A 27110-nucleotide genomic window follows, 5' to 3' on the forward strand; every position below is an offset into this window, starting at 1 on the left:
CACACCTGACAGTAAATCTCTAGCATGGGCAGTTGTTTTGGGCCAAAATATACACCGGCCTCCAATGACTGGGCTTGGGATGATGCAAGGAGAGGACTGAAAAGGATCTTAACTCCACAACTGTATGTTGCACTCGGTGTCAGGCTCTTGGTTCTTACCCAAATGGCCTGGAGTCCAAACGGGTGATTTCTGCTGAGCGCTCCCTCTTGGAAGCCTGTCATACACCCGATTTCCACAGCAGGTTCTGAGTTGTGTTTTTGAAGAGGAGGGTTCACGTATCAACTACAGAAATACTGAAAGGTCTTCAATGTTAAAGCAAATTTCTCTGTGTGAAAGGAGGTGTGGAATAGACCACAGAGCACTTTCCAGAATGAGGTTCTACTTACCTGCTGGAACTAGAGAACCAGAACAAAGTCGTTTCTGGAAGAAGAGGTTTGGGTCCCCAGCGAATGCAGGAAGATGACTGAGTGGGTTCTACCCTACTCCTCTTGTGTGTCATGTGGATGCACCAGCTCAAATCTCTGGGTATTTTTGCACAAATCTCTTCACTACCATCCCCTTTCCCCACCAATGTATACACTGTGCATCAGAATTCCCCACTAACTTACTTTTTGGTCTCTACTTGCAACTTTCCCATGTCTTATGCCCTTACTTAAAAACACACACACACATATACACATACTAGACTTCTTTAAAAAAATGAATCAGTGTTTATACCTCCAGCAGATTGTAAAACGTACATGTCCAGGTATTATTTTAAATTAGTAGCTGCCAAACTGATAAGGAGTAAAGAAAAGTCAGGCTTTTCTTTTTTCTTTTATGTTAGGGTAGGAAGTTGGCTCGTCAGAGTTTTTACTGTGGAATCAAGTTTTGATAGTCAGCACACAGACCTACCCCATGCTCATCTAGCCCCAGGAGGGGACACAAGCCAACAGGGTCAGGTTTCAGAAATCACCCCCATTTCACCATCTACCTTCCTCTCCCACTGTTTTGAAATGAGAACCATGGTACTGTACCATGGGAGATAGGCCAGGGCTGAGGGGTGACATGGCTTGAGTTCTCACACTCTGGGCATTCTGGGGGTGCATTCAAGTTCCATGACAGAGTGGCCTCAAGGACAAAAGGCCATTCATTACCCACATGCACTAGTGGTGTTAATCAAAGAAGTAAATCTTTACTGGTTACTTCCTTAAAGCACACCTTTTGGCATAAGCAGAATTTCTAGAAGGTGCAGAAGAAAAAATCTTAGCCCCTTGAGAGTGTCTTAAGTTATAGAAGAAGCAGCCCGGCTTTGCGTTGGACTTGCTGTCACTCTGTCACTTGCCCCTTTTCTGTCTTTGTGCTGCCACCTAGAGAGAAAAGGAAAACATGTTGTATTCTGGCAAGCTGAAGTAGTCACCTTAAACCCCAAGCACTAGCTGCACCTTCTAAAACAAAAAAGCAGGGTGGGCTGTTTTAGTTCTGAGAAATAGCAACCTTACACTTTTGCTTCTGAGGGAAGACTTCAGGTAAGGGGTGGGGTCCCCGTCCTGGCCAGCCTCTCCCTTCCTGAGCTCATTTTGGGGCTATAATTAGTCTCCTAGAGGAGCGTGCATGGGTAGGAAGCGTATTTTCTTTCCACTGTGCAAAGGGAGTGAAATACAAAATCTTCACATCACCCAGATTTGTGGAATGAACACCATCATTTCAGAAGAAAACCAAAGATATAAGAAACATATGAAAACAAGGTTTTAAGTTGAATAATTCTTTTTTTTTAAATTTTTTTTTAAAGATTTTATTTATTCATTTGACAGAGAGAGATCACAAGTAGGCAGAGGCAGGCAGGGGGGTGGGGGAAGCAGGCTCCCTGCTGAGCAGAGAGCCCGATGTGGGGCTCTATCCCAGGACCCTAAGATCATTACCCAAGCCGAAGGCAGCGGCTTAACCCACTGAGCCACCCAGGTGCCCCTAAGTTGAATAATTCTTAAGCCCTCTTTCTACTCACTTCCTTTTTCTTTCATTTTGAAAGACAGATGCTTTTTTTTTTCCTCTAAAAAGTAGGAGGCCAATGTATAAAAAATAGATAAATGTAGATTTGCTGGGAGCAGTAGTGCCACTAGTGGCCCCTAACGTTGCTCTAAAGAATGCCTTTAATGTGTTTAATGATGACATGCAGCTTTCTGACTGTATACAAGGTCAAACATAATTTACTCTGTAGCTATTATGTTCTCAAAAACATTTTTTTTAAGTTGATGAAAATCATATTTCTATGCCATAATGTGGAGGAGTTGAGGTCAGACCTTCCCTAACCAGCTGCCTCTGCAGAACCCTGTCACCCTCTGCTCAGCCTTTTCCATAGACCCCCCCCCGCCCCCACCGACACACACACCGCACTCCTAGAGCAGAAACATCTTGAAGGCAGGTGCTTTTGTGGGCCACACTGACAGTTGCATTTCTAGTGCCTAGAACATTAGGCATGTAGCAGGTGCTCAGTATAAAAAGTCTTAAAGGGATACATGAATCTGAGCTTGTCCCTGGGCTTTTTTTCTTTAGAAAAGAACAAATCACAAGACTAACTTTACTTGTATACACATTCTGATTAAAACACATGTGTAAGGTTAACAATTCTTTGAACATCTATGAAGTCAGTTCCTCTATAAATCATATTTGGTGATCCCTCCCTCTCAAATAGGCTTGATTAATGTGAGACTATCAAAATAACATTAACAAAAGTACAGTAAATGTGAAAAGGCTGACAGCTGAATTAAAGATCTGACATGCAAATACACCAGCTGAGTAGCTTTACTTCAATTCTGGGCCATCACTGTTGAGGATAAATTGACCAGCAGAATTCATTTTGAATAGAGCAAGATGATATAGCACAGTAAGTCTGATTTTTCCTTCCTTAAAATAAAATTCACAATTAAAACAGACTTGTGAGGGAAAAATGGCCATAAAGCCACACACACAATGGTATGAATAAGAAGCTTAGGTCAGTCAGTAGAAAGAATCCTGGGCTTGAGGGTAAAAAGGTAGCGGTGGAGCCTGCCACTTTCAGTCCGTGCCACCTATTTTCACCAGCATGGAATGAGGTACACCCCCTTTCTGGTCTACCTCAGGGGTTTGTTGTGAAGATCAGTGTTGCTACTGTAAGTGATTGCTGCAGACACCGTAAAGGACTATTAAACATAAAGTAGGGAACCTCTTTGTCAGTCTAATGACCCTGAAGAGTATTTGAATCCCAGCATAGGAAAGGTGTATAAATCTTGTCATTTCTTGCCATTATTCAGACAGTCAAAGCCAGTGGCCATCTTCCAAGGACATTAAGAAAATGCCAGTGCCCTTCCCATCCTGGACCGGGAGCTCTCTGTCTTCCACGAAGAGACTGACTGCATCTAACTCTGGTGCTCTCCAAAGCTTGGATTAGTACTGGAAAGAGGGCTATTTGGGAGGACGTATGTGATTCCAGGTGTCTAGTCAAGCTAGGTCATCTTTAATAGCAGATGACGTGACTTCCCAGGTGTAATGGAAGTCAGTTCCTCTGGGGAGAGGGAGTTTGGTGTGGAGAGTCTGGGAGTCAGAGGTCCTGAGCTGACCTTCTGGTTCAGCTCCTTATTAGCTGTGTGACCTTGGGCTTTCAACTGTAAAATGGGGAAATAATACCAATGGTGCCATACTGTTTCTGGAAGGAGTAATCACATAAATTCATGTGAAAAGTGCTTAAAACCTGCAAAGCACTTGGTCAGCCTTTGACAGTACTTCCCGATAATTGTGCTCTTCACATTTCTTTTTACTACAAGGTAATGTAATCTATGGAAAATGAAGAAAAGATGAGAGATCCCGAGAGCCAGAGTATGGGGAAAATTTAAATTGAAGATAAACCAGACATACAAAGAAAAGAATGTTGGTAATCTGAGATCCGTTTCAGAAATATGTATGGTTTGACGAAAATGATGGGGGTGTGTGTACATAGCGGTTTTCTAGATTGAAGAAAGTTTTAGAAGCCTGCCCCATATAAGCACATTAATCAAAAAGATAAACGATGTAAGTAAGAGAAGCAAAGGGCCAAGGGATTTAAGCAAGCCCTTTGGGTTGGCTGTCACTATCCTGGCTGCTATGGTGCCCACCCTATGACTCTAGCCGTTGTGGGGGTTAAAGGACTTACACGTAGAGCAAAGAGTTCAGAACAATACTACTCCAAGAATGTGGTAGATTGGTTAATAGTATTGCATTATTGTAAATTTCCTGGGCTTGATAATCATACTATGGTTATGTCAGGTGTTAAGATTAGAGGAAGCTGGGTGAAAAGTATATGGAAACTCTACTGTTTTTGCACCTTTCCTGTACGTCTAAAATTATCTTGAAGTAAAAAATAAAGAAAAAAAAAAGAGAAAGAGACCCAGAAGTGACAGCGATGATGCAACCAGTAGACATTTATGGAGTTATTGTAACTATAACAAAATATTTAAAGAAAACACAATGAGAGAAATGGAAAGACATAAAAAAGAACCAAATAGAGCATCTAGAATTGAAAATTCCCTTATTTGAAATAAAAATTCACTAGCCAAGGTTAATGGAAGATGAAACACTACAAGACAAAGTAAACTTGAAAATACAAGAAAACTGTCTAACATGAACATAAAATAAAACAAAATCCAGAAACTCAGTGAAAGGATGGTGGATTATTATCAAGTGGTCTAACATACATGTAAATGAAGTCCTGGAAGCTGAGGGGGTGAGAAGAAAAAAAGCAGAAAAATATTTAAAAAAACACTGGCCAGAAATTTTCCAAATTTGATGAAAATTACAAACTCAAAGATTCAAGAAGCTCAATACACCCACAAACAAGTTAACACAAAGAAAACCACATCAACATGTCATAATCAACTTAATGAAAACTAGTAATAAAGAAAAAAAATCTTAAAAGAAGCCCAGGAGGAAAGGGGACACCCTTTAATATAAAGTAGAAGAAATACAAAAAGTATCACAGATGTCTCATTAGAAATAACATGAGCCACAAGACAATGATTCTCGGACAGTATCAAAGAAGTTAAAAAATATTCAGCTAGGTTAACTAAGAAAACAAAAAAGATACACATGACAAACAAGGTATGAAAAAAGAAATGACTACAGATGCACAGATATAAAAAAGATACTAAAAATATGAGAAATGTTATGCTAATAAATTTGACAACACAGATGAAACAAAGACATTTCTTAAAAGACATAAATTAAACTAAAACTGGCATATACACATGCAAAAGAAAATTAGAATAGCTCTATCTCTATTACAGAAATTGAATTAGTATTAAAAACATTCTTAGAAAGAAAATTCCAGGCCCAAATGGCTTTATCTGTTGAATTCTGTCCAATATAAAAGGAAGAAACAATTACTAATCTCATATAAACTCAGAAAATAGGTGATGAGAGGATATTTCTCAATTCATTTTCCGAGGTCAGTTTTGCTCTGATACCAAAACTAGACAGAATTATTACAAGTAAGGAATACCACAGACCAACATTCTTCATGAATGGAGATATAAAAACCCTTAACAAAATATTAGGAAGTAAAACACAATACTGTATATGAAAAGAATAATCCACTACAGACCAAGTAGGGTTTATCCCAGGAATATAATGGTATTTTAACTTTCAAAAATAATCATTGTAGGGACGCCTGGGTGGCTCAGTTGGTTAAGCAGCTGCCTTCGGCTCAGGTCATGATCCCAGCGTCCTGGGATCGAGTCCCGCATCAGGCTCCTTGCTCGGCAGGGAGCCTGCTTCTCCCTCTGCCTCTGCCTGCCATTCTGTCTGCCTGTGCTTGCTCTCGCCCTCTCTCTCTCTGATAAATAAACTAAAAAAAAAAATATCTTAAAAAAAATAATCATTGTACTTCACATATTAAAAGACAATCTGTTATTAAAGGAAAGCTACAGGAGCATCTCAATAAATGAGGAAAAAATACGTGACAAAATTCATATCCATTCCTGATCAAAACTCTTGGAGAACTGGGAATAGGAGAGAAATCTACAAAGACTACACACATTGATGGATAGAAGGAATGAGCACATCCTGTGCCTAGATTTTGGTTTCTAAATATCATTCTCCATGAAAAGGAACCTTGGCTCTTTAGGAGAAAGGCTGATTTACAGCTTGAGCAGAAACAGGACAAGCGCCTGGAAGACCCTGGCACAGAAGAACCCACTGGACAAAATACAAAATCTACAATTCCATACTGATATAAGTTCATAAATGAATAAATAAGCAGAGAAAGAAAGCTATTCCTCTTAAAGAAAATGTCAGCTAAATATGAAAGAAATAATAAAGACAAAATGAAGGAGTTAGAAAAATCACCAGTCGATTCTAAACCTTGTCGGTGAATGTTTGATAAGGAATAGCATACTTAAAAGTCCCCAAGAATTTCCCACAAATTGCCTATTAATTACAAAGAAAAAAGTAGTAACTCTACAGTGGATAAACCTGTATCAAAGTGAATGAAAGTGAATGTCACTGGAAGTGGGTCACACTAGGGCTCCTGAGACAGTTCACTGAGAAAGACACATCGTTACCTCTGTAGGTACCCATAAGGTATTGCTTGAATCTAGTCAAGACGAAACATCAGGCAAACTCAAAGTGCGGAACATTCTGCCAAGTAACTAGCCTGTACTCTTCAGTAATGTCAATGTCAAGTAACACAAAGACCAGGTGAGAAATTCTCCAGATTAAAGACTGTAACAATAACAAAAAAGAAGTCTCAGTGCTAAACAGTTTTACCATTTTCTTAAATATGGCCCAAAAATAGAGTGTTCCTATGCAAAATTATTCCTTTCAGAACACTGGTCAAAATGGGAAGGTTAGCACGATTCTAACACTAAAACCTAATACCAATATTGCTTTTGAATACAGAAGAGAAAATTCTAAGTAAAAGCCCAGAAAAACGAATTAACAGCTAGATTTGACATAGCTAGCCCAGAAGCATACACTGTGGTATTCTTTATACAAGGTCAGGGAGGGTTTATCATGGAACTCAAGTACAGTTCAACAGTGATAAAAACCCCCTCATCACCTCAAGAGGTGCTAGAAACATATTTGATAACAACCAACACCAATTACTAATTAAAACCTTAAGGAAACAAAGTATGAAAGGAAACATCAAAAATAGATATTCTTTATCATATTAACAACAGCTAGTGTCAGAATTAATGGTAACATACATTAATCAAATCACAAATCAAACCGATTGACTACTATTACTACTCTTCAACACTGTTCCAGGTATTGTCACCCATGTAAAAGGATATAAAGGATATCAAAGAGGTATAACTATTAGAATTGCACCCATTTTTTTCCAAGATTACATACCTTATGTATCAAAACCCCAATATGAATATAATAAAGTTAAATTAATAGTTTAGTAAATTGGTTATTTAAAAGATAAATATGTAAAAATATAGAAGTTTACCACAAAATACCCAGTTAGAAGATGTGACTAAAAAATAGATTTCATTACTAGACAAAAATACCCAGATATATGCCTAAAAAGAAGTATTTAGAACCTATATGAAGATGAAAAGCAAAATAGTAGCAGAAGGTATGGTTAGGATTTTAGCAAATAAAGAGAAATCCTATATTCCTAAACAGCAAAAAGGAATTTTATAAACATGTCTGTTTTTCACCCAAATAATTTATGTGTCTAACAAAAATCGCAATAAAAAATCCCATTGGAACTTACTCTTGAACCCTGACAAAATAATTGTAGAGATCTAATGGAAAAATCAACAGGTAAGAAAACAATCAAATTAGAGCTTTATCTCACAGCATATTTAAATATAAATTTTATAGATGATTTAAGTAATTAAATATAAAACAAAAAATTATTAAAAAATCAGAAGTGACTGGTTAACTTCCCTGCAGAGGAAATGTATGTAAATCAATGTAAAGGAAAAGTTTATATATATATATATAATAGATATAGATATAAAGTATCTATCTCTCTCTATATAGTGGTATGTTACCATACACAAACACACACACACACACACATATATGTGTGTATCTATGTAAAAACCAAAAACATCTGCATGACCAAAAAAAATCATACACAAAATTGAAGACAATTTGCAGACCAAGAAAAAATTTACAATGAACACAGTGGACAAAAACTGTCTTTAAGTTATAGAATATCTCTAAGAGTCCATAAGAAAAACACTGACACTGCCACAATTTAACAGAGGACATACACAGATAATTCTTTAGAAGATGATGAATGGTTAAGTAAATGTGAAAATGTTCACCATTACTACTAATGGGGACATGTGAATTAAAATGACAATAAAAATGCCTTTCCCCCTACTTATTTGCAAAGCTAACATTCAAAGTTAACAAGGGGGCAGTGAATAAGATAACAACTGAAAGGACCATGTGTTACAGTGTAAGATCCTGTATGCTTTCTACGAAAGATCTACCCACAAATACATATTTGGACAATTCTGTTATAAACTAGGAAGCCCACATCTAAAATCCATTCTAAGGGATCAATAAAAGCTGTAAACCAAACATTGACTTGTAATCTGATTCTTCAAAGAGTGAACACTTGAAAGCAATTTAAATGTTCAAAATAGGGTCATGGTCATTAAATAATCACATATCCAAATAATTAAAAAAAGGACCATCACTAAAAAAGCATATTTATGAAGAATACTTTAGTAGCCTGGGAAAATGCTCACAAAATGATGCTGCCAAGAAAGAAGATAAAATTATTATTATTAATAATAATAATAATTAAAAAAATTATTACAAGAACACGTGCCATATGATCTTTGGGTAATGTCACGTTGGGCGATTACCATTTTAATATTATGCATTTCTCTATTTTCTACAACAAACACAGATTCATAGGGCAGAAAATACTCAACAGAAGATTCACTAAAAACTCAAGGCTTTGAAAAAGTAGTGGTTTCTCTGATCACGGTTATCGGATTCTGTCCGTATGCTGAAAATCATATTGTTGTCACTTCCATGTGGCAGACTGGCTTAAAAGAACAGGCATACACTCAAATATTGTCACACGCCAGTTTATTGAGGAAACTGTGATGCTAGCGAGAGGTTAACTCTATTCACTTGATTACTTTTCATGATGTCAAACAAGAATCTGAAGGCTACAAGCCATGAAGTTACACAATGACTTTCCCATATTTTGTTCAGAAACACAAAAACGAATGTTTGACTCTGAAAATTGCCCTCTTTTTTTTTTTTTTTTTTCAAAAGGTGGTAATTAAGGGTCGGGAGGCACAGTGGTATAGGGAAAGGACAAAAATGGAACATGTAACAGGCAAATATTTTGGCTAGATTTCATTTTCCAAAGTTTCAGATCTCTCCAATTTTTTTTTTATTTTTTGTAGTGAAAAAGGAATCAATACTTTTCATTCCACTCTTGTCAACTTTAGCCAAAGCCTTCTGAGCTGCAGTCATTTTGCTATTTTTCTGTTAAGGAAAATAAGAGAAGAATTATTACAAATGTAACTAACTTTTATAAATCGTACATGCAAATCAAACAAGACCGTGCATGCATGTCTCAAGGTTCATGAAGAGAACTACTGGCTACTAACATGCTTCATAAGGGAGTTATTATTATTATTATTATTATTAATTAATTAATTTATTTATTGTTAATCTGATTTCCATTCACAATTCAGACCTAAGACACAAAATCCAGTAAAAGAGGCGGGAGACCAAACTGCCGCCTTCTAAGGAGTGGAATGCTACAGCCAACGGTTTACTTTACGGGGATAATTCTGGAGGGTGTATGAAGTACAATAACACCAACAAAGGAGCTGACACAGACGCGACTGTCAGAGAGGAATGCCAGCCTGGCGGTTCTGCGCAATGAATAATTCACCACCATGGACTGGTGCATTTTACTCATAGGCTCTACGGGAAACCAAGGACAACACTATTATATTAAAAAAATAACCCGTACCGAAGAGCATCCTGGACCAGCAGGATGACTGCCCCAGTTTTCCTCCAACAGAGAAATACTTGCCAAAAAGCTGACTCCAAGTAACTCTGCCTTTGAAATTCCTGGTCCCTGTGTTTTGTTTGTTTGTTTTGCTTTGGTTTGGTTTTGTGCCATATCCTGAACTAGCACTGCCGGCAGGTGAACAGCCGCTGACTCTGCTTCAGTGCATCTCACCTTCTCCAGCAGAAGCAAACCTGATGGGACTCAGCAAAGGGAAAAACTCATCTGTCTCCCTGAGAACGGGGAGACAAAGTCACTGTCAAAGAAGCTTTTACAGGCACAGTATATGATCCCTGAAATCTTGCTTCTCACATTCTGTCACTTACATCTTAGGAGGTTTATTTTTTGGCTGAATGGTGAGAAGTGATGGCTCTTTGTGACCAGTTATCCTCTGTATTTACGGACACATCCTGGCCCAGCTCTATTTCCCTGGGGCTGTGCCCAAGTAAATGTAACAAAAAGCCACAGTTACAAGGGTGGGGCAGAATTAGTACTTGCAGAGAAACTCAATGTCCCTGCTTAGGAAGCCATGGAGATAATTGGCTATCTTGCCAAATCTCAGCTGGGATTATACCCGTGACATCACATGCCCAGATAAATTACATATAGATCAAAGAATAAAATCTATAAAAAAATTAAATGCTAAGGAGAGAGAATGTTGTTAAAATCTAAGAGGAAGTGAATTTATCTTGGGATGGACAAAGTCTAAGCATAAAAATAATGAGAAAGTCACAAGGAAAAACAATTCCTACATTTCATCTTCATAAAAACTTAAAACTTTAAAAAATCGAATGAAAGGCTAAACACAAATTACAGAGTTATTTGTACCCTATATGTCATCAAGTGTTAATAATTCCTAATCTTGAATGAGCTCTTAAAAATCAACAAGAAAAACACTATCCCAATACAAAAAATGGGCAAGGGACATGAACTGACAACTTCTAAAAATGCAAACGGCAAATAAGCATTTGGAAAAACAACTAACCTTTCTCATCGAAGAAATGTACCCTAATCAGACAGCCAAAAATTTTCAAGAATAAAAATAATATTCAGTGTTGTCAAGAAAGCAAGATGAGCAATCTTGTAGCAATAATGGTTGGAAATACAAATTTCTACATTTTTGGAAAGCATTTTATGTATATATTCTGTATACACACATACAATCATATATATGATTATATATATGATATATATCATATATAGTCATTTATGTGACTATATATGATAAAATATATATGATAAAATCATATATATTATTATATATAATACAATATATAGATAAAATCATAAGCATACACACACACACATATATATTCTCTCCATAATCATGGAAAGAGCTCATGTTTTCTAAGCCCTTACTCTTAGTTCTAAATTGTGTGTAATGAAATAATCAGAGATACAGATTATAAATAAGAATGTTTATCACTTCATTAAAACAAAGAATGAAAAAGGCAGAAATAACCTAGTGTCCAAAAACAGGAGAATGACTAAATAGATTATGTGCCCTACAGTGAAATAAAATAACACAAAGAATTGAATATCATGAAACCATTAATAATCTGTCAGAGAATGCCTAATCACATGAGAACATTTTCACAATATACTACTAACTGAAGAGGACAGAACCCTAAAACTATAAATATATTAAAATGCCAATTTTAAAAGCTGTATATATTTTTATAATGTATGTATTAGATAAAACTTTGTAAGAAAGGTTACAAAAATATTTGCTGGGCTGATTGCTGAATGGTAGGGTTATTAATAATTCCTGTCATCATTATAAGTCCAGGGAAGCTTCCAGGCAGTAGAGTTGACAGAACATGAGCTGTGGAAGCTCCCCCACTCTGTTCCCCCCAACTCTGAATACACAGCAAAGTGTAGGCATGCTCTTGCTAAGTATAGTGCCTTGCCTTGATTCAGAAAAAATCTTCCTGGCATGACATATTCATTGTCATTCATAATTCTGAATTAATTACTGAGTCATAGAAAGGCAAGTTCACAGTCCTTTGTGGTTAAAATTGTAACATCAGAATCAAGCATGAAATCACTCCCGGATGTCCTCAGGGCCACCTACTGAATCCAGGAATATGCCACTCTGGCTGGACACACATACCTTTTCAGTCTTCAAATCTTTCCTGTTAAACTTAGTGTAATCTTCTTTTGCTTCTACGGGCTCATCAGATAACTTTACTTTCTGCAATGTTAGAGCAGTGAAGTGATGTCAAATGTCACCTTGACATGTCAATCCATTTTTTAAAAAACAATGGGGTCCATTTGGACCAAATGGAAGGCCAAGTGGAACAGCAGACCCTGCAAAGGGCTTACTCTGCATTTTGTCAATTATCTGGGGGAAAGAAGCCACATATCCCTTCTGAGAAGCAGTGTCGGTGATGGGGGGATATGCTAGGGTGAGTCCGTGACCTAGCCCGTTGGGCCGTCTAGCGGTACTGATCACATATTTTGTATGTACTGGGACTGGGAGGTATTTAGGAGACTGCTGACTTACAGACAGTCTGAAGGGGTGAAGGCAGGCACATAAGTCAAAGATAAAAATTCCCTCCAAAGGGGCCAGGAGTCCAGTCAGAAACACCACTTCAGTCACCTTCTGGGCTGATGTAACATCCATTTAGGAATAAGGCACATTATTCTCTTATTACCATTTTTGTATAGCTTCATGTTCTTACCTCCTTTCAATTCAATTATCTCATTTTGTCCACACAGGGACAACCCTGCAAGGCAAGCAGCCAGCAGGAGAAGGAAGCACAGAGAGAGTAAACAAATGACTTAAGCCCACTTAGCAGAGGATAAGGTGTGAGATCTCCATTTCTGGACAAGAGCTCTTTCCATGAGGCCCAGTACAACTAAGTCCACCTTTACTTCATGTTTTCACCTTTCACGAGGGCATTCTGTACCAACGAATGTGAGAGCCTTGTCAAAAGCTAGACTGTGGCCTTAATGTTGACATTATGGAAGGAACTGTGACACATTTACTATGTAAAAGGCCCATAGCAGGGCAGGTAAGTCTTGATGTTTAACATAGAGAATTGACTGCATTTGACCACAACTTGGATTTCTGCAGATCTTCAAGCTCTTTGTGGAGACACCAGGGTTGAAAGACCCAATGTGGATCTTCCCTAGGAAATGCAGATTTATTCCCAGCCTCCCTCTTCATAACCCAGCGTTTGCCAAACGAAGAGCTGTGGAGTTAGTTTTAAAACATGCCATGGTAGATGTCTAAAAACCCAAAGGGATAAAACAACGTGTCTTGAAATTCTTCACTGTAAAGGAACAGGGAGGACCTCCTGGAAATTTAGAACATCATATGGCAACACTTTCTCTTGGGCACACAGTAATCTCTAGCAAATGAATCTTCAAAAGAAAAAGACTAGTTTATCACAAATGAACTACTACCAGCAAAGTAGGTATATAAGCAACTTTCTTAAGAATATGTTTCTACTTAAAAATTAAGATCAATAAAGGGTGTTTAGGTGATGCATATTTTTACTAGAAAAGTATCTTTAGCCAGGAGAGTGGAACTCACAGGTCATAACGACGAAGGCTATAACTGTCTCAAACTGCAAAAAGCTTAAAGTTATAAGATGGTTTGTGATCCACTGTAGCAAAATGTTCTACTATAGATGTCACGAGAAATGCTTGCGCATAGTCACTTTTTGCTGGTAAGTCAAATGAAAAACGTTCAAGACAAGAGCTAAAGACGAAAAGTACTTCTTTGTAAGTATACAGAGGTGTCACATATACAGAGATGATGACTTGTTCAGGTGTTTTAATAGTATCAAACAGGATACCGGTAATCAGTGCTCACAAAAAAGATGACTGTGGTCAGCCTCTGCACTGAACTTTTTCTAATGTTACAGCACATGCTGAATGTTTGAAAGAATCACAATTGTTACACTTATTTGAACTGTTCTTATTTAAAAGACCAAATAGGGGCATGTAGAGTCCGACTCTTGATGTCAGCTCAGGTTTCTGTCCCAGGGTTGTGTGTTTAAAGCCCGCGTTGGGCTCTGTGTTGGGTTTCATGCTGGGCATGGAGCCTACTTCCAAAGGGGGGAAAAAAAAAAGACCAAATCACTACAGGTCTGGGGGGATTATTTCAGAAGAAACAGAAAATGGCTCAGAAAGACAGTAACAAAGGCTGCGACTTTGAATGGACACAGTTCTGGCAAGAGAAGAGCCAAGAGCAGAGCACCACAGGAATGAATGCCAGGATGGGTCTTATTCTTACAAATGATCTGCAGGAAGGAACTCCAGAGTATCTCCAGTCCACTGACTGCACTCAGCTCTGCCAGCGATAAATGCAAACGAGGGGAGAGCGCGGGGGCTGGAGGCTGAGCGTCGACACAGGCAAACATGGGATAGTAAGAAAGTAATGCAAAACATATTAAGGATGCCAGGCTTTATGCTATCTTACACACAGATACAAAGACACCTAATAGCCACTGGAATGGATTTGCTGAAAACCATCAACTGTATGACTGTAAAAATCGATCAAATCCCAGACACAGACAAGAAGGCTGGCAGAAGATGTTATCCTAAGCTTGTTTAAAGCGTGGTACATCACCTGTCCAGTTTGCACTCCAGACACTAGAGCCCCAGCCAGACATCACAGACTGGGAGACCTTGAATAGCAACTAAGCAGCCCAGGAGATGAGGCTGAGGTTTAGGAGAAGCAGGACTGTGAGATCTAGATCAGGGCTTGGCAAACCGCCAGCCCAGCCCTGCCAGCCGCCTGTTTTTATAAATGAAGTTTGGCTAGAACGCCACCGCCCGCATCCGTTCAGAAATCGTCTGCGGCAGTCTCTGTGCTCCCACAGTGGAGCTGAGGAGCTGTGATACAGACCATCTGCCTTGTGAGGCCTCCAACTGTCACTATGTGGCCTTTATAGGATAAGTCTGCCGACCCCTGATCTAAATCATACACTATGACATCACAAACGATTTAAAGTTTGGAAATTAAAATAGGCAAACAGAAAACCGGGTTAAGAGTAAATGTAGGAAATGCATTACCCTGGATGGTGTCAAAGGCCAAACCTTCAAGAACAGGCTTTGATCCTTCACGAATGATCTCTAAGTTACTAAGGAAGACAGATATTTGGGAAAAAGAAAGATGCTTTGTTTCTGGAAGGAGAGAAGTAAGAGAGGAACAAATATGCCCATCTTCTTAGTTCCAGCAAGGCAAGCATGCCTCTGTCCTCCAGAGCTACTGTCAGAGATGAACTACCAGACTGGAAGAAACGTGGGTCTTACCTAGAAGGACCTTAGGCCCTACAGCAGCTGACCTCTGCCCAGCGCTATTCCTCCCAAAGGGAAAGGATGGTGCTCCTTTGACAGCCTGCTGAAAATGGCCACCGCTAAGGCTGACGCACTTGAAATTTTCTGTCCTTCTCATAAGTCAAAGTAATGAGTGCTTTCAGAGCCGCCACAACCTCCAAACAGGACATGAGACCAAAAAAAAAAAATCCAAGCATGTTGGCCACCTTGAAGGCCGGGAGAGAGGAAAGTTCTTCAACATGCACTTTCCAGTCTCGAGGCATTCATTATTCTGTTGGCAAGAGAATGGCCTCATGGACGAGCTGGTGCGCGTTTATTTATTTCCCTGTCTCTGAGCAGCGCTCACTTGTCTGAGATCAGGCCTGGACTGAGGGACGCTGCAGTTTGCCATCAGGTGCGGTTTACCACTGGCTTCTCTGCTCTCTGCATTGGGAGACAAAAACAAGCTGTGGCCCATGGGGCCAAGATGCTGTGGGTGGCAGTTTGAGAACATCTGGAAGAGGAAGGGTTTTTTGCAAGACACAAGTTGTGCTGATCATTCCTAGCACAGAAAGAAAAAGTTTGGCTATCCTTGCTCAAAGGATTCTTTGTGCGGCAGAGTCATGCTCTGTTCGCCTCTGCGGCCATAACAGTTAGATCGGGCAAAATGAGTTGTAGTTATCCATCGAGTATTCCTGATGATTAATCAGGGTAATTGCGGGACCTGCCTAACCCAAGAAGGCTGAATCTTAATTATGTATCTTTAGGTAGGTATCTGGTACAATCAACTCTTACCTGGTTTTCTCAGCACTACAAAAAAAAATCTACAAAATCTTCAAATCTACAAAATCTACAAATCTACAAAAATAAAAAAATACTGATAAAGAGCTCCTTATAACCTTTAATCCACACAACATCACTCCACCCAAGGAGGATTTAGTATGCTTTAAAATGGACTAGAGCACACTAAACCTATGTGGTAAAAATGTACTATTTTTCCAAGTCCCCCAAAGATATCTTAGTCACAGCTCCTTACCTTTGATGGAGGGTTTGGCAACGATGCTGAAGTTTCTGGAAGCCTATGGAGTGAAAAATAAGAATCAGTCATGGTTTTTCATAGAGAAGCAAACAGAGAGACTGGGCCAACGGACTTAGCAAGGGCTACTTTCATGGACTAGCTTCACCTCCATGTGTCCTCCTGGACTATCACCTCAGTGTCAAGAATGACATTTCTGTAAATGAAGAAATATTTATTTTCTTCACATTGGAATTGTCTGAACTAAAAAAAATAAAATTAGAACTCATTTGTTGCAATGGAACTGCTTTTCTTTAGCCTCTATAAATTTACATTTTGGCATTGTAGTATTTTTTTTCCTTCATAAATGACAAATCCAGCACATGTATATTTTTTATTTAAATACAATTTAGTTAACATAGAGTGGAATCCAGCATCTATTTAAAAGTAAAAATTATTTTAACTGTTGACAAAATTCAGACAAACTTGACTTTTCTTCAATTAAAGAGAAGTATAATTGACATATCTTTCTACCTGAATCTTTAACCAAAAGCTAATCACTTCAGAGGAAAGAAAAGAATCTGAAAAATAACCGGAGTACAAAGACATAGGTCACGAATGAGATAAACAAGCACAGAGGAACCCAGGGAAACATTAAACAGAAAGACAGGGTTATCAATTTAAAGCAGGCTTTCAAACACTTCAACCAGTTTCCACTAATTGTTTTTTAAAGTAGGACCTATGCAATTTGCTAAAAACAGCAACTATATATGTATTAAGAAGCCACTTTAAAAAAAAAGAAAAGAAAAGAAGCCACTTTATTTTCATGTATCAGAGGAGAAAGCTATTATATGAATCAGGAAAAGCTATTATCACACCCATAAAAACTTAACAATAGTTGCTAAAATCAAGAAAAGAAACACATTCTTTTCAGTCTAAGGTAAAGTCTTTATGTTATATTAAATATCTTCATGAAGGACATAACACAAATAAATCATTCATAAACCCATTTTCCGCCCTCAGACACAGATTGTATTTCATCCTTTGAGTTCCAAGTGCTGGGCATAATAAAGGTACTTGGCAAACATCTCATGAAAGTGAAAGTGGTACAAAACCTTTAAATGTAACTTTCAAAAATATTCTAGGGGCACCTGGTGGCTCAGTTGGTTAAGCATCTGCCTTTGGCTCTGGTCATGATCTCAGAGTCCTGGGATCAAGTCTTGCACTGGGCTCCCTGCTCAGCAGGGAGTTGCTTCTCCCACTCCTTCTGTCCCTCCCCTCCACCTTCCCCACCCCCCGCTCTTGCTCTCTAATTAAAAACAAAAATCTTAAAAAAAAAAAAATTCTACATGCCATCTCTTATTTTCTTCTAATCTTTATTTCTCTTAAAATGATCACAGTGCTCGCTTCGACAGCACATATACTAAAATGAAAAGCTATCACAAAAAACCACATTAGTGAAGTCTAACTGGTGATAAAACTGTATACCAATTATACTCTAAAATCACACCAGCCCATAATTCTACATGCCATCTCTTATTTTCTTCTAATCTTTATTTCTCTTAAAATGATCACAGTGCTCGCTTCGGCAGCACATATACTAAAATGAAAAGCTATCACAAAAAACCACATTAGTGAAGTCTAACTGGTGATAAAACTGTATACCATTTATACTCTAAAATCACACCAGCCCATAATTCCAGTCCTAATACTCACCAGTTTCTGCAATCAGTATCTACCAAATCATTTTGTTCCAATAAATCAGTGTCTATTAAAAACCACCTTCAACCATAGAGTCTAGGAGGTAACTCAAAAATAATTTATGAGAAGCAGTGATGTGATAGAGCCATTAAGGAACCTATTGTTGGGAAACCAAGAAGCATCGAGGTACTTCCTAATTATGGCTAAAGATGAACAATACTTACTTTAAATATTTCGCTAAGTCATCACTTAATTCTTTAGGGATGTAATCAGATATCAGGCCATGAGCATAACGAATATAATCCTCTGAAAGAGAATGGAGAGTGCAAAATAAAATCAGTTGCAATTATGGTAATTTTAGTCAAATTGATCAGAGTTAAAGTTCTGGCTCTCTCTGGCCTTAGAGACTCACTTAAGCTTGTTAGCCTCCATTTTCCCATTTGTAAAATGGTGATGTTAAGATGCATGATTATAGCAGTGAGCTATTTCATGGATGCGATATGACAGAATATAGCAGATGCCCACCAAATGACAGTTAAAACAAAAAATTCAGGGTCTTTTTCTTAGTTCAGGCCTTTGAATACAAATAAAGCTCAAAATCAGCTGTAACAGTATGACATATTCAGGCTTATAAACACTAATTTTTTGGTCTGTTTCAATATCGAATGAATCAAATTAGTGAATAGTAATGAATACATTCATTTAAGAGACGTCATAGATGATATATCTCTGTCAAGTACCTGAACATTATATATACTCTCAAACTAATAAAAATGTCTTCAAAAATGGAAAAAATTAAGCTCAGCAGAATGTATGATCATTTATTCTAAAGCATATGGCCACTCAGTACTAAAACGAAGCCGTGATATGGATGAGATGCAGTTATGGAAGTCAGAATCTGTTTTAAAGCCCTGTTTTTTAATTTGTATTTTATGTAGAGTACTAGAGGATAATCAAACTTAATATATGGGATAATCACATGGGGAATATAAGCTACCAAAAGGACCATCTCAGGTTTGTTGCTGGGATATTCATTTGCTTCTTTTTTTCTTTCTCTTCTGCCTTCAAACTAAGACAATAATTTGCCTGAGCATTAAAGTGACTGCTTTCTGGAGCACATAATCTCAAAGTCTTCAGTGAGAGAGACCTTGACTACCAACACAGTAAAGTTATTTACTGAAAGTTACTCACTGATAACTGAAAGTTATCACTGGGCCCTTCTTAAAATGTGTTATTGGTTCTAGGTTAGTAATTATCCAGTAAGTCATGAATAGACAAAGGGAATTAAGAAAGCGAACACGTTATTGGTTTGCCACTTCTGGTGGCTTACTGAGCTAAAGACCTAAAAAAAGGAAAGCTTACTTCATGACTAGGCCTTAAATGGCAATATAGCTTTGCCCAGACCATTATATTTAGAGACTGGCACAAACACTGGATTCAGGGCAGAAGATGTGATCTCCTAGCTAGAAGTGGTGACATTGGATAAGTCATCTACTCTCTGAGACCACAGTTCTTTACTTTTAAAATGAGATCAGCCTAAATAATCTCTAACATCCCTTCACCTTCTTAAAAAAACAAAAACAAAAAACAAAAAACTAGGGTCCATCCATCCACTTGACTCAACTCCTTCTCTTCTGTTAAAGCCAATCAGAAACCATGAGAGCTGGTAAACTCGGGATAGCCAAAGCTGGCCACCATTTCCAGAACAGTGGGAGTCCTCTACCATCTATAAGTGCAAGGTGTTTTAAGCTAGATTTCTGCAAATCAAGGACTGCCTGCATTACCTTCAATCAGAAACAGGCCCCTGGTCCTAGTTTTGTTTTAATGATGACACTCAGATGCTTTGGACTTGTATGCCCACAACAGGGGAACACTCAATTGGAGCTTAAAGTCAGAAAAGTTTCTGTCCTACCATTTGGGAATGTTAATTGCACTATATAGCTGTTTTTATTCAACTGTACATACAAAAACAAGAGAACACATACTAGAAAAAGCAGAAAATGTACATTAATAACCTAAAAGAAAAAAATTGCCAAGGGCATCAATTTTCACCTAAAATCGACAAAACAAGACCAATAGTAGAACATATACTTTTTTTTTTTGAAAGATTTTATTTATTTATTTGAGAGACAGAGATCACAAGTAGGCAGAGAGGCAGGCAGAGAGAGAGGGGGAAGCAGGTTCCCTGCTGAGCAGAGAGCCAGATGCGGGGCTAAATCCCTGGACCCTGGAATTACGACCTGAGCCAAAGGCAGAGGCTTTAACCCACTGAGCTTCCCAGGCACCCAAGGACATATACTTCTTGAGAGTAAGATGCAGAGAGGTGCAGCCCCTTCCTCTCCCTTCCTCCATACTCGTGCATGTGCCCTCTCTCTCTCTCTCTCAAATAAATAAAATCTTAAAAAAAAAAAAAAAAAAGATTTTAAAATCACAAGTCAGGCATTTATACAGCAGCAACTTACTGCAGGCAAAAATGATTTCTGACAAAATGACTTACTTACCTTCCTTGTCACTGGAAACCTGGTCCCCAGAGAAAAAAGCATTTGCCTGTACCCGGGCACTGACATTTATGTTATTGGTTTTTAAGGCTGACACAGTCTGATGAACCTGTGAAGTAACCAAAAAGGAAACATCAGGGTATTTCCAACTAACGTTAGAAATACACCACCTTCCAGATGGTTCTCAATCCGTTTAAGATGCAGGAAGAATATCTGAGGATCTAGAAATGTCTTCACTGGTATCAGACAAAGAGAGATGGCCACAGCATTTCGGCATGATGTCATGACATGGACTTCTTAAGGCCTACACAATATGAGAGCACTGGCTCTGGAGTTGGGCGGCTTGGGTATGCTTTGTGACCATGGACTACTTACATAACCTCTCTGTGCCTCTACCTAATGGGAACATGAGTAGTACCTAATGCACAGTACAGCGGTGAGCATTAAATGAGTTCATGTAAAGCCCTTAGAAGAGAACACAACACAAAGTTAATATGCAATCATTTTTCTAAATAGAATAAATCATAAATTTCCTGCTTCCTAGGAATTTAAGAAAAGAGACACAATCAATAAATATAAACATAACTTTGCTATTCATGTCATTATCATTTGCTAAGGACAAAAACTAAATGCCAAGATCCTTCTCAGGACTTTAACCTGATTCTTCACTTACTACTAATGCAGATAAGGGTGAAGGGTGAGGGCACTTTTGAAATCCTTCCACTACTTCGGATAGGAGTGACCCAACTCTGCAAGGTTCATTTCCATGTTTCCAGGTTCTCCATGTTCCCCATAACATGATAGGACAAGCATGTTTTTACATACAAGATAGAAGAGAATCTTAGGAATCCATACTATCCTGGTATTCACTGAACTTGAAAATCTTTGTTATCAATAGACTTGGTCTGGTGAGATTCTTAATGAGTGTCAAAGTACACAATTTTCTTAGACCAATGGCTTTCACAGTAGTCTGTTTGTACTATAAGCACAGGAAGAAAATACACAGCAACCCAATAAAAATATATGTTTCAAAGAATCATACTTAATACTTGTCCTTAATCTGTGCTATATTTTAATCCATCCCACCCCATCCCAGAGAAATACTGGCTGTGACCCATTAAATCAATTTGAAAAGCACTGCCCTAGACCTTCTATTAGTTCTAGCATTTTAGGATCACTAAAATCCCTCGAGCAAACGGACGCTGAGAGTGAGGCACCCGTCCTCTGAGCCTGAATTGTGTCTGCCTCAGACCCCTGCCTTACTGTGTGAACAACAAAACCTCTGAGACAACAGCAGGACAAAGAGCAGCAAATGTGCATCCTGCCTCACATTACCTGGTGTGGAAGTCTACATTACCAAGTAGTGAGAACTTCTTTCGTCCAGTGGTGAGGATCATGGGCAATGGGGATGCAGGTCAAAGGAAAATGTCAAGCTAACTCCAGAGATGAGTTAGGGAGGATGAAAAGTAAAAGATTTCTGTTCATATTTGGATATCTTTTTTTTTTCTCTTTTTAAAGATCTTATTTATTTATTTGACAGACAGAGATCACAAGTAGGCAGACGGGCAGGCAGAGAGAGAGAGAGCAGAGGAAGCAGGCTCTCTGCGGAACAGAGAGCCCGATTCGGGGCTCCATTCCAGAACCCTGGGATCATGACCTGAGCCGAAGGCAGAGGCTTTAACCCACTGAGCCACCCACTGAGCCACCCAGGCGCCCCTCATATTTGGATATCTTTATACAGGTTTTCTCTTTTAGTTGGATATATAAGATGGCCATTTGATTCGTACTTAGCGCCTTCTCTAAAGAGTTTTTTAAAAAAGAGCATTAAACTTTTTCTGCCATAAGGTATTAGAGATGTACTCTACCTTTTTTTCCAGCCACTTTATTGTCTTCTCTTTGCTGTACTTGTAATATTTCTTTTTGTCTATTTCTGGATTAAAGAGAAAAAATCAGAAAAGTGTATTAAACATAAAATAAATTAATAAAGCTATGTATAAGACATATATATATATATATATATATATATACACACACACACACACAGAGACACATAATATCAATAATTTAAAAATGTTTCATAATAGTTTATACTCTTAAAAAACTCAATTTATAAGCCTAAGAGCATACTTGAGAGATTAAAAAAAATCCCCAAACAGAACCCAGGTGCCTCAGGTTTCATTCAACCATCAAATGAATGGGAATTTAAGCAAATCATCAAATAATACTACAGTTCTCATCCCAATGAGAAATTTTTCTCTTTTCTTTTTATTATATCTTTATGAGATGACAGATGTTAACTTATTGTGGTGATCAATTCATCAAACCTGTGAATCAAACTATTATACCTTACACCTTGGACAATGATGTGTATCAATCACTTCTTAATAAAACTGGAAAAAAGTATGAAAACAAATCTGTAGAAAATTTCTAGTTTTTACAACTCAGCAAATTAACATGCTAAGGAACCTTCATTTTTGGAACTGAGTTGAAGCTTAGCTCAGTATTTTCAATGAGACTTCTTTTCTAAAATAAGGATGGAAATCCCAAGAAAGGAAACTGAAAGTAAATGTAGATGCGCTGCAGACACTGAGGGAAAAAATCTTGTTAACTACTTGGTACTCTCCTGGTGGGATTAGCGAAAAAGAAGAAAAGATTATGCCTATCTTTGAATGCATTACCAGTATAACCATGACTATGTTTCAGGAGAATTTGGATTTATGATAGACTTGACCTGGCCCTTTTTGGGGATAAAAGTGCCACCTCTTCTAAGTTACAGTTCTGCCCTTCACAATCCTCCTAGCTTTACATACGGTGACATGAGCTGTTATTTCCTCGGTAACACTTCATTCATGGAGTTTCTTGCTTTCTGTGCAATCGGCAGAGGCAGAGGCCTGTGCTCCCAGCCTCCTGCTTCATGCAGGAGTGATCTTTGGGACCCCTGGAAATCGTAGGGCCAGATGCAAACTCCCCCCATGTGACTTGGCTAGCCATGTAGAATAGCGTTTTCTTTTTCCTCCATATTCGTCACGGGAGATGGAAATGCTTATTCAGGGATCATTTTCGGCAGTCTGTTACGTTGCTTGCCTTCCATGAAATGGTTTATATATATGGGAGAGGGGCTGGCCTTGGCTCCTGTACGTGTCCTTCCCCATTCCAGCCTGTGGTTGTTAACACTGTGGGCGGTAGGAGGCAAGATGGAGGGAGGGCTGGGCCTCTGCACCCATCACCTTGGGATGTGTCAACTGGAATCATGAAGGAGAGACAGTTGCAAATGGCATTGTCAGAGTTTGAGGATTCCAAGGGGCAACAGCTGCTGTGTGGGAGCCAGGGGCAAACCTGGACAAAGAGCCTGCTGTGGAACCAAGGCAGGTAAGACTGGACTCAACTTCCCTGGAGACAGTGTCCTGCCCATGTACAAAAATAAGGGGAATTCTAAGAGCACACAGCAATCACTCAATAAATGTACACTGTCGTGTGGGTTAAAACTTCTAAAGAAGCTCCCTTCATTGCCTGAGATAAATCTCCAAAGAAGTTCAGTGTAGAGGTCTCTCCTAAGAAATCCCACCTAGACTATTCTACTCACTTCTCTCTTGCCTCTGATGGCCATATTTCTTGAAAGAAAGTTCTACAACATTTCCTTCCTCTCTCGCACTCCCTGAGCCCCTTGTAGGCCCTTCCTTAATCCTTTTGAAAATGCTCTGCCGGTAGAAGTGGAGACCACAGGCTCTGGGCCATACTGCCTGGGCTCTGACACACCCAGTGCAGATTGGTTTTCTAATGTTCAACCAACTCTGCATTCCTGCAATAAATCCCACTTGGTTATAATATGTTATCCTTTCTACACACTTGATTTGCTAATATTTTATTAGGAATTTTTCAGCCTATGATCATAATGAATATTGGCCTGGTTTTCTTTCTCTCTCTCTCTCTCTCTTTTTTTTTTTTTTAGATTTTATTTATTTATTTCACAGACAGAGATCACAAGTCAGACAGAGATCACAAGTAGGCAGAGAGGCAGGCAGAGAGAGGGGGAAGCTGGCTCCCTGCCGAGCAGAGAGCCCGATGCAGGGCTCGATCCCAGGACCCAGAATCATGACCTGAGCCGAAGGCAGAGGCTTTAACCCACTCAGCCACTCAGGCGCCACGGCCTGGTTTTCTTTCAAAAGTAATTTGGTATTAGGATAATTTTGGCTTCATAAAATTAGTTGGGAAATATTCTTTTCTCATGTAATTTCTAAAAGGGTTTGTGTAAGTATCATTATTTGAGTATTAGTTCTATCTTAAGGTATGGCCGAATTCATCAGTGATGCTAACTGGGCCTGGAGGTTTTTTCCTAGGAAGTTTTAAACTGTCAGTTTATTTCTAACTGAATACTCCTTGGAGAAGAACAAGCACTAAGAAATATCCAACTTGGATACCCCAGGATGCTACAAAAGGACCAAGTGCAAAAACTGCTTAATTTTGAAATTCGCAAATTTCGATAAGGGGGTTCAAAATATTCATGAAGGCCACGGGTTACCCAAAATTATGAAAAATACCATGTTTGTTCATGTCTTAAATTTAATATTTGCAAGAGTTAGTGAGTTAGATAATATGTGCATATGCTGGAAAGGTTTCTTTCCTTAACGTGTCTGGTGCCTATAAAACTGGTCTCAAACATCTGGAAAGATTGGGTTTACAAAATAAGGATGGAATAAAAGTGAGTCCACAATTAAATAACATGTTCAGCAATTGGGTAATCGGCTCATCCTGAATTTCCCTGATGTATTATTGAACAAACTGCCTAGAGCACATTTTCACATCTACTTTCCCAATGTTTTCCATAACAGAAACTCATATAGTCTCTTTTTTTTTTCCTGCCTCCTGGGGACAGAAACTTGGCAACTGTACTTGGGGTATTTTAATCAGGTAAGTTTTCCTGGCTCTTCTTGTTAATCACATCAGACAGCCCAGAGCAGCTCTGGCTTGCAATATGAAACAGTGTGACACTCAAGATGAAGTTCATAACCCTTTATTAGGCCCTTCCCTGTCATCCCTCCACTGAATGTGAGCTTCTTCGGCAAGAAGTGACTGAGCCCCAGAGCTAGCAAACACAGACACATCATCTCCTTCACTAATAGAGCAGGCAGTGCTAACTAAGATCATTGCCATTGTCACTTAGGATTCAAACAACTGGGGCTGGGTTTACTGGGCAGGGATGAGGTGGGTAGGGGGAGGTGCTCATAAACCTACAGGCTTAACCAGATCTTTAATGCCACAGACTTCTGAGACAGCATCTGAAGTCTAATAATGAAACAGCTGGCTGGGGAATCTGAGTGCTTCAGGTTTTGCTCTACCTGCAGAGTGCCTATGGAGAGAATGGACATTAGAGACCATCAGCTCTCTCCTTTGTCTGTGCTCCCTCTCCTGAATATCACTGACCACTCCCTGGCAGTCCCCTAGCAATAAAATATGGAACGGGAACCAAACAGTAATTTATAAGTGGACAGTAAGCTAAATTCGAGTAGGCAGCTGGGACTATTGCTGAAAGGAGGGAAATGGGTGCCTGAGAACAGAAAGCTCACTGCTGGGATGAGAATTGTCTTTTCCTTATGTTATCATAGTTCTCCGTCTTTCCTGTCTCTCTCTTTTTGCCTCACAAAGGGAAATTATGAAGACGGGATATATAAGATTTTTTTTTTTTTTTTTAAATAAGTTTCTATCTTTACATGAGATACCACCTAACAACTCTACCTGAGTGTTCTGGAAGGTGTGGCACAGTTGCAAGAAGGAGAGGAAAGAGTGGCTGTCAGGCACAGGCTTCAGTTCTGGTTCCCTGGCTTCTACGTCTGTGACGCTAGTCTAGTAACTTCATCTCTTTGAGATTTGGTCTCCTCATTTGTAAAAATGCAGGTTTTAACAGTAACAAGAGGCAATTACTGAAAGATACGATGATATATAACTTCGCAGTAGATAGTAGATATTTTTATTATTATCACTTATCCCCATTCTACTTAAATGACTTCAATATGTATTTAGCAATGGCCCATCAAACAGATGTGTAAGGGTGTGCCCAGTATTTACACATCAGCAAAGAATTAATAATTTCTACAGAAGTCTTAATAGTACTTATATTTACTAAGCTTTTACTATCTATCCAGTACTCTCTGGGCATTGATTTACCTCTATTACATAATTTAATTCCAGAAGCATCTCTTTATGGTAGACACCAGATACTATTAATTGCAATACTTAAATAATGTTCACATCCTGGTTACTCAATAATTTCAACACTATAAAGCTAAAAATAAAATCATTGCTTTATTTTGTGATCCAGAACAACTTTGCAAAGTACTAATTATAACATATAGGGGATACTCTCAACCCTTCAAACTCTTCATCTGACAGATCAAGGATGCTGAAAAGTTTGAACGATTTCTTCAAAACTGTATAGCAAATATACTTTTAATTTTCCTTGCAGGCCATCAGATCCTGCAATCAGATTACAGACTGTTTTTAAAGAAATTCTTTCCCCAAAAAGAAACGAAGCAAATATAATAAAATATTAACATAGGTTGATTATTGGATTGAGTACTAAATAATATTTGCAGTTTTTTTTATTTGAATTTTTTGTATCTTTAATTTTCTT

General features: G+C 38.5%; 1 protein-coding gene across 3 annotated transcripts in view; it reads right to left on the reverse strand.

The window, feature by feature from the left end:
• Positions 1 to 1152: 1152 nt before the first annotated feature.
• The window catches only part of RNASEH2B (ribonuclease H2 subunit B), a 64132-nt gene continuing 38174 nt past the window's right edge, over positions 1153 to 27110 (reverse strand). The window contains exons 6-11 of one of the 3 annotated variants that reach the window (XM_082700547.1): positions 22348 to 22412; positions 20486 to 20591; positions 18209 to 18290; positions 16305 to 16347; positions 12111 to 12191; positions 9038 to 9462 (exon numbers count right to left, since the gene is read on the reverse strand). In XM_082700547.1, coding sequence (XP_082556673.1) covers positions 9346 to 9462; positions 12111 to 12191; positions 16305 to 16347; positions 18209 to 18290; positions 20486 to 20591; positions 22348 to 22412 — 494 coding nt within the window. In that variant the 3' untranslated portion in view covers positions 9038 to 9345. Of the gene's footprint in view, positions 1350 to 9037; positions 9463 to 12110; positions 12192 to 16304; positions 16348 to 18208; positions 18291 to 20485; positions 20592 to 22347; positions 22413 to 27110 lie in introns of those variants that run through there. The other 2 variants (XM_082700549.1, XM_082700548.1) reach the window with 2 other exon arrangements.

The sequence above is a fragment of the Mustela nivalis genome, assembly GCF_964662115.1.
Source record: "Mustela nivalis genome assembly, chromosome: 15".
Lineage (NCBI taxonomy): Eukaryota > Metazoa > Chordata > Mammalia > Carnivora > Mustelidae > Mustela > Mustela nivalis.